At 42.6% G+C, this 12,292-nt stretch overlaps 1 protein-coding gene across 3 annotated transcripts in view; it reads left to right on the forward strand.

Annotated features, from left to right (window-relative positions):
• The window catches only part of LOC120542238 (teneurin-2-like), a 1,685,504-nt gene that overhangs the window by 1,032,003 nt on the left and 641,209 nt on the right, over positions 1-12,292 (forward strand). For all 3 annotated transcript variants that reach the window (XM_039774544.1, XM_039774546.1, XM_039774547.1), the window contains one exon: positions 9,029-9,106. In XM_039774544.1, coding sequence (XP_039630478.1) covers positions 9,029-9,106 — 78 coding nt within the window. The remainder of the gene's footprint in view (positions 1-9,028; positions 9,107-12,292) is intronic.

Raw genomic sequence — 12,292 nt, forward strand, 5'->3', positions numbered from 1 at the left:
CCTGGTCCGTGCTTTTGTCTTGTCACATATGGACAACTGTGTTCAGCCAGCGAAGGTGGGCATATGTGCCTCCTTTTTCAGTATCACTGAACTGGCTCCCTGTTGCAGTACACATTACGTTCAAGTGCTTGATGATTTCCTCCAGAGTCAATATATGGGGTGTGGACGCTAGAGGCGCTGTTGCGCTGTTGAACCCGTTAGACAGACATCCCAGACACACGTGTAAAAGCACAGAAGAATAATCTTTAATGATTTTCTTCAATAAAGTGCCCAAAACACCGCACTCTCCACAATTCTCAACAATAAATACAATACAATCCTCCAGTCCACCCAGCAGCTCCGTCACAAATCCTCCCAACAAGTCCTTTTATACTCTCTGACCTGGAAGTATTCTGTCTCCGGGTCAAACGCCTTCTTCAGTTGTCCCCCATCCTCCTGACTCGTAAATACTTCCGGGTTAACGTCACCATAGTATCCCCCTGGCTGTTTGTGAGCTCCCCCTGACGGCATCCACAGGGCTGAAGAACCGGACTCCATGTCCCATGCTGCCCTGCGGGAGTCCGGGGAACCATTTCCATTCAGGGGAGCTGCCATCTAGCGTCCTGGGGGATGCATTGTCCTGAAAAGGCTGCTGTCTTCTTTTGAGGGGCGTCCCGACCGGACTGAAATGCCGGCCGTCCCTCACAGGGGATTCTCGTGATGTTCAACACTCCTTCTCTCCCACTGAAGTTAAATGCTGATGAATGGCGTCTTGTGACACCACCTTTACGTGACATCAAATCTCAATCCAGATTCTTCATTTTGCAGATGTGGAATGAGCTGTCCATCTTCATCTAAACCCCTGACTCAAGAAGCATTTGAACACCTTCTAGTTTTGTGACAGTGGATTTGTTAGTTTTTTGTAACTAAGGAATTGTGACTTGCTTGTATTTTGTTCTGAACTCTTCACTTGTGATAACAGAGAGAAAGAGAAACAGATATGAATGGCAATGTATAATGAAGAACTATAGAATCGTAGGCAGGTAAATAAAGCTCTCCTGCATCCCAGCATCCATGAAGACTCAAACAGATCACTGCAGGGCCAATCGTCCAGCCCCTCATCCAGAAACAGAGCAATTTTGGTAGGAGCAGATCATGCAGCCCCTCTGTAGCTCATCAATCACCATTCACCTAACTTGTACAAATTTCATCCAGTCAATCTTTGAAGGACTTGAAGGTCCCTTAAGTCCTACAGTCTGCCACAGTACCTTATTCCATGTGTGTAAAGTTCAGTGACATTTTTGGCATGAACGTTCTGGTGGGGCCATACCAGAATTTTCCTAAACCTGTGCAGACGTCTCTACAGCCATGCAGATTTAAAAGCTAAGAGGTGTGAGAGCCTCACAATCACCGCTCGCTAGGAAAATCTCTTGGTCTTGAACTGTCTAAAGTCAAACAGCAACACCTCAAGTTTAGAATCGAACAACTTTGAGCTGAAAACGGACAAGGCACAATAACATGGACAGAACACACACACAGGATCACAAAAATCACCAACAAGGACCACCAATTTGTAATATATCGTATATACTTGCGTGTAAGTTGGGTCTTGAAACCCGAAAAATTGATCATAAAATCAGACCACGACTTGTATGGCCGTTCAAAAATAAGACATTGTTTCCTCCAATCTCTCATTAGTTTCTCAGACACATCGAATTTTGTTGCAGCAGCACGGTTGTCAATTTCTTTCGCTACTTCAACGATGTTTAATTTAAACCTAGCTTCATATTTTCTTCAGATCGAAAGCTCCATCGTAGATAAGGGATGCTCTTATGATAAAGGTGCATGAGGGTGTGAGACACAAAAAACACAAAACAGTGCAAACGTCGCTTCATAATAGTTCTGGTCTTACCGTGAGGTCACGTAGGCACAATACATAGACATGAAAGGCTGTGTGCCCCGTGGTTCCTCTCTCTGGTGGGCGTTAGCATATCGTAATCTCTTGGACCAATAGTGTGAGTATCCCGCATTCGACTTATACATCCGACATTATAAAATACTAGCCATGTGCGCCCAACTACGTTGCGCGTGTTAAAGTTGTCTGTGAAGGGCTCCCTAGTTAAACGCGGCTGCCAGTGGTGAACTGGGCCCTTCGTCACACAGCATTATGATTTTTTATAAGGGAAACAAAATTACAAAAGAAAACCCTTGGACATTGATTCGATAAGAACGGCCTACTCAGAATCACTGTCGGAATCGTAATTATGTGGTGGTGTAGGAGCATTTCTGCTCCTGTCCGTTCACAGTCCGTCTCGTTTTCACGACGCTATCGTTTCCTCTCACAATCTCTTCTCAACCTTTCTCCAATCTCGCAGGTTGCTTTGTGGCAATCCAAAGAGTAAGGCAATATACACGGAGCAATGGTTATTAAAGGGGGACACATAGGTATCCAGGCTCTTTAAAGCTTAAATAGAGATCACTTCACTGACATGTGAGCAAGCCACGGTACAACTGTGAGACGCGCAGCACTCGCCGGCTACAACGTAACAATAATAATTTCCAGAAGGTGCTGTTACGTAGTCATTCATTTTACCCACTGTCTTTCTTTCATTCATATGTTACATAGGCACGTACCTTTTATCTTCGGCAATCTCATTCACTAACCAGGCCTCAGGAGCTAACCAGCGTAACACTGTCCACCACCCCTTTTGTTATTCCAGCACATTGTCGACATCCGTGAGTAACAACGACGTACTAAACTGGAAGGTGGTCTATGCATGCATGGAATTCGCAGACAAACAAAGATCAAGATCTAAATGAAGATCTCTTTAGTTAATTTAAAGCACAACAATTTGTTTAGTTTGAATGTCTGTGTTTTGAGGTGTGACTGGCGTACTACAGTCTTCAGTAGTATAAGCCTGGAGGAGATTCTTAATGCAATGCCTATGTTTTAGCTGTCTCTCTGCTGCCATCTAGTGCTTCTTCTTCTAATTCATTCACGGACAAACAAAGATCAAGATCCAAATGAAGATTATATATAGAGACTAGCCATGTGCGCCCAACTACGTTGCATGTGTTAAAGTTGTCTGTGAAGGGCTCTCTGTTTAAACGTGGCTGCCAGACGTGAACTGGGCCCTTCGTCACACAGCATTATGATTTTTTTATAAGGGAAACAAAATTACAAAAGAAAACCCTTGGACATTGATTCGATAAGAACGGCCTACTCAGAATCACTGTCCGAATCGTAATTATGTGGTGGTGTAGGAGCATTTCTGTTCCTGTCCGTTCACAGTCCGTTTCGTTTTCACGATGCTATCGTTTCCTCTCACGATGTCTTCTCAACCTTTCTCCAATCTCGCAGGTTGCTTTGTGGCAATCCAAAGAGTAAGGCAGTATACACGGAGCAATGGTTATAAAAGGGGGACACATAGGTATCCAGGCTCTTTAAAGCATAAATAGAGATCACTTCACTGACATGTGAGCAAGCCACGGTACAACTGTGAGACGCGCAGCACTCGCCGGCTACAACGTAACAATAATAATTTCCAGAACGTGCTGTTACGTTGTCATTCATTTTCCCCACTGTCTTTCCTTCATTCATATGTTACGTAGGCACGTACCTTTTATCTTCGGCAATCTCATTCTCTAACCAGGCCTCAGGAGCTAATCAGCGTAACACTGTCCACCACCGCTTTTGTTATTCCGGCACATTGTTGACATCCGTGAGTAACAACAACGTACTAAACTGGAAGGTGGTCTACGCATGCATGGAATTCACGGACAAACAAAGATCAAGATCTAAATGAAGATCTCTTTAGTTAATTTAAAGCACAACAATTTGTTTAGTTTGAATGTCTGTGTTTTGAGGTGTGACTGGCGTACTACAGTCTTCAGTAGTATAAGCCTGGAGGAGATTCTTAATGCAATGCCTATGTTTTAGCTGTCTCTCTACTGCCATCTAGTGCTTCTTCTTCTAATTCATTCGCGGACAAACAAAGATCAAGATCCAAATCAAGATTATAAATAGAGATGGTAAAATCTAGCCCCGACTTATCCAAAGGACAACTTCAACGCGAGTGTATATGGTAACAATCTAGTGCCCGCATGACAAAATCACCAAAGGTGAGCCCCCCTCACCCTCACTCACCGAAATGATTAAAATGTCCACACGCGAAAAATCACCAAGTACGACCCCCACACCCCCCACCAAACCTGATCAATGAAACGATCAAGTGTCTGTGTTTCTAAATGACCATGAGAGAACTCAGTGAAACGATATCCGCAGAAAGAAATCACCAAAGTGGACCACCAATTTTACGATGAAAGATCGATTGTCTGTGCGCCACCCTGAGAGCATCAGTGAATGAAACAACTGAGTATCCACATGCCGCATTGTTAAAAGTATGGTCATCTCTTTTCATTATGTCACCCTGGGACCTGTGGAGGGGTCTTAATTCAGGCTCGTCTAGCCCTTTGACCTTGAATTGGATTAAGTGCCTTTGACAATGTGATGTTATGTACTAAATGACCGTGGGGAAACTTGGTGAAATGATCACATATCCGCACACAAAAATCACCATGGAATTTTCGATGAAACAATCAAGTGTCCGCACAACACGCCGACAGCAGCAGTAGTAATTACCACACTGCATTCAAGCGACTGGGTATCCACACACTGCATCATTAAAAGTATGGTCGACTCCCTGTTAAGGAACTCTAATCATTAAGTCACCCAGAGATTGTGGGGTCTTAATCCAGGCTTGTCTAGCCCCCTGACCCTGAACTGGATTAAGTGGGTTTGAGAATGTGACGTTATGCAGGAGAATGGAGATTTGTCAATTAAAAGTTCAGTACTCCCCCGCCCCCATATATTTCCCTTAGCCTTCGATATGACATTTAAGAGAAGCTGAACTGACAACAGCATGTTGCATCCTCACTGTGCTAATTGTGAAATGCATCATTAGATAACATTCATTCCCTATGAATTTAAATTTGATTAGCAAGTAATTAACAGCTAACTCTGTTTCAATTAGAGATCAATGAAATGGTGTAAGACTGATGCACACCAGAGCTGACGCACTCCTGGGGTCGGGATACATGTTCACCAAACTCATATGAGAAGTAAGGAGCGTCAGGCAAGATATCCTGGAAGCATAATGTTTCTATACATTAAATACCGTAATAAAAGTGAATGATTAAATAATGGACTGTATGTAGTAGACGAGTAAAATGGAAGAAACAGGACACCTTTAGAGGCCCCATATACAAACACAGTACCACAGTATGGGGGAAAAAAAATCAATCAGAAGTCGGTGTGTGTAATATTAGCCCACAAGAGGGCTCTAGTGAGCACAGAAGGCATGGAGAATGAGACCAAAGAAGACAGGTGGCGCTGTGTCTCTGTTGGTGTTACGAGTCTGCCTCAGACATGAATGGATTTTATATATGTGCCCATTTGTATTTGTGGCTATAACATTATACATTTATTTTGTTATTTATTGAAATTGCTGTAAGGTCATTTTTGTTTGGGGTGTCGCCGTTACGTATCAGCTTGAATATTTGTGCATTTGATGTCGTATCATTGTGTTAGTGAATTTCTATTTTTAAGTAATTTCTATTGATTTCATCTGTAATGTTCTGTAATTGAGTACAGTCCCCTTTATATGAACTTGTGATTCTTTTTCTTTGTGGGTGGAGCCCCAGGAGGCGGAGCCATCCTGACATCTCTGCTCCTGATCCGCCTTCTCACTATACAAGAGTTTCATGAACCAGAGAAACCCAAGGTCAAAGTCCTGAAAAAATTCCCAAAATGTCCACTAGAGGGGGAAAATTATCAAACCATCTTCCGGTTACCTCCATTCCGTTTTTCATGCATTACCTTGCATTTGGCATAACACAAAATCTTTAATAAAAATGAATTAAGAATTACAGATATTCATAGCAATGATGATGTTGTTGTCATAACAATAAAAAAATGAATGACCGGGGAAATGAAAATTAAAACAAGAAATAAATTCAACAAGGCTTAAAACCACAAAAGGTCAGTGGTGTGGAATAAACTGACAACCTTGTGATTTTTATAAATAGCCACTAGGGGGCCTCACTGCCTGTTGCTTAATGAAAGGCATCAAGCTAAATAAGCAGATCTCAATACAATATTATATACTACAGTGTAGGAAATGAGTGAGGAGATGTTCAGCAATATGGACGCCCAAAAAAGTGTATGTGTATGATGTGAGAAGACGAATTGACTGATTGATGTTAGCCAGTTAGGTAATTAATGATCAGTTTTGACTTTGGCAATGCCAGCAATTAATTAAGTTAGTAAGGACCCCCACTTTATTTAAATTACCTTTCCCTGTAGGAGGGGTTTCTTGCCATTAGACGTATATCAGTAATAATAATAATGATTTTTACATTTATATAGTGCTTTTCTCACTACTCAAAGCGTTCTTCACACAGGGAGGATGTGGAAAGGGAATCCACAATCTCCTTACTGCAAAGCAGCAGCGCTACCACTGCGCCACCTGCTTGTATATCAAAATAACTACACAGTAACTGCAACTCGCGTGTTTTAAGAAACAGAATACTATATCCATCCATCCATTCATCCATCCATCCATCCATCCTCTTCCGCTTATCCGAGGTCGGGTCACTGGGGCAGCAGCTTGAGCAAAGAGGCCCAGACTTCCCTCTCAAGGCCACTTCTTCCAGCTCTTCCGGGAGAATCTCAAGGCGTTCCCAGGCCAGCTGGGAGACACAGTCCCTCCAGGGTGTCCTGAGTCTTCCCCGGGGTCTTCTCCCGGTTGGACGTGCCCGGAACACCTAACCTCTCGATGCGGAGGAGTAGCGGCTCTACTCTGAGCCCCTCCTGGATGACTGAGCTTCTCACTCTATCTTTAAGGGAAAGCCCAGACACCCTGCGGAGAAAACTCATTTCAGCCGCTTGTATTCGCGATTCGTTCTTTTGGTCACTACCCATAGCTCATGACCACACATCAACAGTTTTCAAATACAGTGGAACCTCGGGTCACGAAAGTCTCGGACCATGTACAAATTGGGTTACGACCAAAAAGTTCGGCAAAATTTTGCATCTATTCACGATCACAAACTTGGGTGACGAACAAGCCGGTTTTCCATCCGGTTCGTACGTGCCGATGATTTCCACATGTGTTCAGTCTGTCCCTGTGCAGCGAGTGAGAGAGAGAGAGAGTGCGAGCGAGAGAGCAAGAGCAAGAGAGCGTGAGAGAGAGCGAGCGAGAGACAGCAAGAGAGAGAGCGAGCAAGAGAGAGAGAGAGAGAGAAAGTGCAAGCGAGAGCAAGAGAGAGAGCGAGCGAGAGAGCGAGAGAGCAAGAGCAAGAGAGAGAGCGAGCGAGAGAGCAAGAGAGAGAGAGTGTGAGAGAGAGCGAGCAAGAGAGAGAGCGAGCGAGAGAGAGCGAGCGAGAGAGAGAGCGAGCGAGAGAGAGAGCCTGAGAAGGCAGTTAAAGAATGCACCAGGCTTGTTTTTAAAGATTTTAAAGAGACTGTAAGGTTAGTTTTCTCTCTTCAAGGTTTTCATCGTGTTATTCAATGTTTTTTATATTTAGTTTACTATTACACTGTGCATTCTATGGTATAATTAACTATTTTTGTGCTTAACAAATATATATTTACATACAGCTCGTACGGTCCGGAATGGATTAATTGTATTTACATACAATCGTATGGGGGAAATTACTTCTGGTCATGACCAAATTAGGTTGGAACCAGAGTTTTGGAACGAATTACGGTCGTGACCCGAGGTTCCACTGTACCAAGTCTTTAAGGATGATGTCAAATGCTGTGTGGAGTTGTGGCTCCAGGTTTAAGTAGAGGACTGTTCTTACATTGGAGGGCACTCTGGGATTTTTTTCTTTGTGGTCCTTTGTCTGTGGTGTTGTGCAGCGTTGCCTTCCTAAGCTTCTTGTTAGGTTTTTAGGTTTGTTGTGCCCTTTACAACTTCATAGGGCAAAAGTGTTACTTTGGATTTAGGCTCAGAAGTTCCCCTCTTGAAATAATGGCTGCTTCTCAGTTCTCCGAAAGTGGGCTCAGTCACTGGCACGTAGCTTGGCTTGGCAGAGTGGATCTTAGAATCAGTTCAGGGCGATCTCTGGAGAGCAGCTTCCAAGTCAAAGGAAAGCTTGCGGTCTTTTTGTTCCAAAGACAGTGGGTGGCTCACAAAGAGCTCACAAAGAGAACAGGTTGTCATCGATTAGCTCCCCAAAGGGAACAGAAGAGGTGTAACCTCTGGTGACCGAATCAAGGTGCCTTCTGGTTACAGACCCAGTGCCAGCTTACAGGTGACTTATTTTGTCCATCACATCCTGCCAGTGTTCAGGTACAGTCATAATGTCCTTTTGGGCTCCTCCGAGTCTGAAGCGCACTCGGCAGAGGTGTCCTGTTTTACACCATTGTGGTCAGGTGAAGTACAGGACTGGCCGAAGTGTTGGTAGAGCTGCAGGTCAGCCATTCTGTCTGGACTGCAGGTGGTGGAATGGTTGTGCATCCCTGTTAAATCTGCTGTCTTAACAAGCCTTGTGTGCCACTAAACACTTTGCAAAACAGGCAATGCCCACTTTGTCCTACATCAGCTTGGCCAGAAAACATGACTAAGTCAGACCCATTGAGATGACGTCAAGCCATGGAAGAAGTGGTCCAGTGGGGAGCCAGCCTGTCTCGTGAGGTCTGAAGAAAAATGAAGAATCCCAATCCCCCGCCTCCACCTCTACCACACACACACACAATTACAATTCGGTCCTTCAGGGCTGCCGGCGTGAAGAAGTGCGCTAGAGACAAGCAGATGGAGCTGTCTGCGGTCCAGCAGGCGCACAGAGCTCACTAAACGGAGGCGTGGATCTCAGCTCCCCACTTGGGTACTGAAGCTGTGCTTTTCGGGGCGTCTTGACTTTTACAGGATGCTTCTGGTGTTGTAGGTCATCCCTCTAACTAAACTTGACTTGAAATGTACTGCTTATATTCATATGATGCAGTCCAAAGATTGGCTCTTTTAACCATGAGTTTACTTTTTAGATTTCGGAAGAAATTATGTCGTGGAATTAAACGGCATCCATTACTCAAGTGGCACCACAAACACGCAGAAGAGTAAAGGTACCGTATGTTTATTTCTTAAATATCATATTAAAGATAATGGGGGCACATCTCCATTGATGGGATTTTTAAAGATGCGTCTGACAAAAATAAAAAAAGGAACGGACTGCTCATTAAGCTCCTCATCTTCATGCATGAAATTCTCAGAATCCTGGCATCAGATTGTGTCTTAGCTACACTACTCTTGGCGTGGCGTCTGCTACTTGGAATGATTTTTTTTTTCTTTCCTAATGAATGTATTTTCTTAATATGAAATTACATTGTGTATAAAATATTATCTCAGTTTATTAGACAATTCCTAACGTAAAAAGATCTGTCCAGCACTCACTCTTCCTGCATGAAGCTGTGGTACTTAAGTATGGCAGGCTTACTGTATATTGTGTTAGGCAGAAAATCCTGGTGACTCTCCATCCCCGTTGTGTTGGGGCCTAGTAAAAATGTCACATTGTAAAATCTGCTTGAAATGAATAAACTGAAGGGTGGCAAGTTTCATTCATTCATTCATTCCGATTGAGTGATTTGCATTTGTGTTATCGCATCTTCACAGAGACACCCGCACAAATTAGAAGACTTCAGTCAGGAATGGTAGCATCAAATTTAGCGATGCCTAAAACGGGGTTAAAATCATTGAAATCATTGGAAAGTCAAAATGTTAACATCCGTACTCTATGATCTGTCGGTAACCACAAAGCAAATTAGATAACGGATGATTGAGTCGCTTAGGGTGTTAAGAATCTCCGCTAGAATTCATTTGGGCACATTGTCTCTTTTATTGTATCTGTTTCTAGTTGCGTTGTTCTATCTCATCATGCTTTTCTTGACGTTATCCCATTTTCTTGATGTCTCTTTTCCTGTATTCCTCACTGTTTGTTTCATTGTTGAAGTCTGTGTATTTAAAACAACTTAGACGATGAATGTCTGAATGACTTGGGGTCTTATGAAGGATTCACTCCAGTGCATCGTATCTCTTATTTTGATCTGTTTCTAGTTGTGTTGTTACATTTTGTCGTTTTTTTTTTCTTGACGTCTCTTTTCCTGTATTCCTCACTGTTTGTTTCATTGCTGAAGCAATTGTTGAAGTCTGTGTATTCAAAACAAGTTAGACGATGGATATTTGAATGACTCGGGGTGTTACGAAGGATTCATTTGGGTGCATCGTCTCTTTTATTTTGATCTATTTCTAGTTGTGTTGTTAACATTTTATTGTTTTTTTTCTTGATGTCTTTGCATTTTATTAATGTTTCTTTTTCTGTATTCCTGACTGTTTGATTATTGCCGATTTCATAGTTGATACTGGTGCTTACTGAAATACAATACCCCTTGTGACTGTTTAAGGGACTCCTACAGTAGTGCATGCGTCCAAGATTCTGGATTACCTTAATTTTAAAAAACATGCAATTCTTATTACTTATCACCATAGCTGAAATACCTGGCGTTGTGTTTTTAAAAAGTGTTTTTTTTTATTTGTTTGAGAAAAATATAATTAAAAAAACACAACTTTAAAAATAAAAACAAATTAAGAACCAATGAAGACTCACTGATGTCCTTGTCTTGCGGTCTTGTATGTATGTTGTCATCCAGCTGACGCTCGGAACCGGCCAACTCTAATTTAATTTGAAAAGCAGCAGGCGGGCGCGGTGGCGCTCAAACATAAAGAATGCTGGCAGTCGCCTCCAGTTCGCCCTCTGGTGGTCATTTCGAGTGTCAACTGGATGATAACATGCATACAAGTCCACGAGATCACCGCCCACCCTACCCAGAAGTGAGTGGGTTGGAGTTGATTTCCCTACCCTACAGTATTTTTAGTTGACCAATGAGAAACATGTGTGCCAAGTGTCATGAAAATCGCTGCAGCCATTCGGACATGATGCTGGAACATACAGTACATACATACACACACACATTGACTTTTATTTATATATATATATATATATATATATATATATATATATATATATATATATATATATATATATAGACTAGCTGACATAGCTGAAATACCCAGCGTTGCCCTGGAGGAAAATAAAGTGTTTTTTTTTTAATTGTTTGAGAAAAACATAATAAAAAAAGCACAACTTTAAAAATAAAAACAAATTAAGAATCAATGACGACTCACTAATGTCCTTGTCTTGCAGTCTTGTATGTATGTTATCATCCAGCTGACGCTCGGAACTGGCCAACTCGTATTTAATTTGAAAAGCAACAGGGGCGCAGTGGCGCTCAAATATAAAGTAGGCTGGCAGCCGCCTGGTATATACTAACTGTGTAAGCCCGTGCTGTTAAAAGCACAGGATCCTAGAAAGTATTGAATCGTCAGAACTACTCTGAGCATCTCTCTGCTAGAAGGATTAGTGTTGCCAAAGTGCTCACATCATTTGTGCTTTAGCAGCTAAGCGACTGTCTTTCTTAGGAGGTTTCCTTTTGCCGGTGTGCTGGCCTTGCTTACGTATCCTCGGAGTTGGAGCCCTCACCCTGACTCTACGTCTCATGTCCGGGCTGGACAGACACACACACTTCCACGTGTAGAACTCTTATTTAATTTCAAAAGCAACAGGCGGGTGCGGTGGCGCTCAAACATAAATAATGCTGGCAGTCACCTCCAGTTCGCCCCCTGGTGGTCGTTCCGAGTGTCAACTGGATGATAACGTGCATACAAGACCACAAGATCACCCCCCACCCTACCCAGAAGGGGGTGGGTTAGCGCTGATTTCATCCTACAGTTTTTTTAGTCGACCAATGAGGGACATGTGTACCAAGTTTCATGAAAATCGCTTCAGCCGTTCGGACGTGATGCTGGAACATGCAGTACATACAGGGTGGTCCAGATCTAATTATGCAGGTTGAGATCATCTGGATGACTTTGATTTATGTGGGGACGATTCCAGTTCGGCGCAAAGATGATTCTTCATGTCGTCAGTTCACACACTTCTCGATGGTCCGGGATTTTTTGGGTGATTTTCTATGTGATAAACTTAATAAGTTATAGTGTAATTAAAAATTGCATAATTAGATCTGGACCACCCTATATATCTAAAATGTAAATGTAGATCTAAAATGATCTTTTATATCTAAAATATATAGATTTAGGGAAGGACTATGTGTTTTTTTCTTTGACTTTGAGTTTTATTTTGCATTTTGTACTTTGGCATGTTTGTCCTCAGCCTGCTTTTCCAAAGAAAAATTTAG

The sequence above is a fragment of the Polypterus senegalus genome, chromosome 13 (assembly GCF_016835505.1).
Source record: "Polypterus senegalus isolate Bchr_013 chromosome 13, ASM1683550v1, whole genome shotgun sequence".
Classification (NCBI taxonomy): domain Eukaryota; kingdom Metazoa; phylum Chordata; class Cladistia; order Polypteriformes; family Polypteridae; genus Polypterus; species Polypterus senegalus.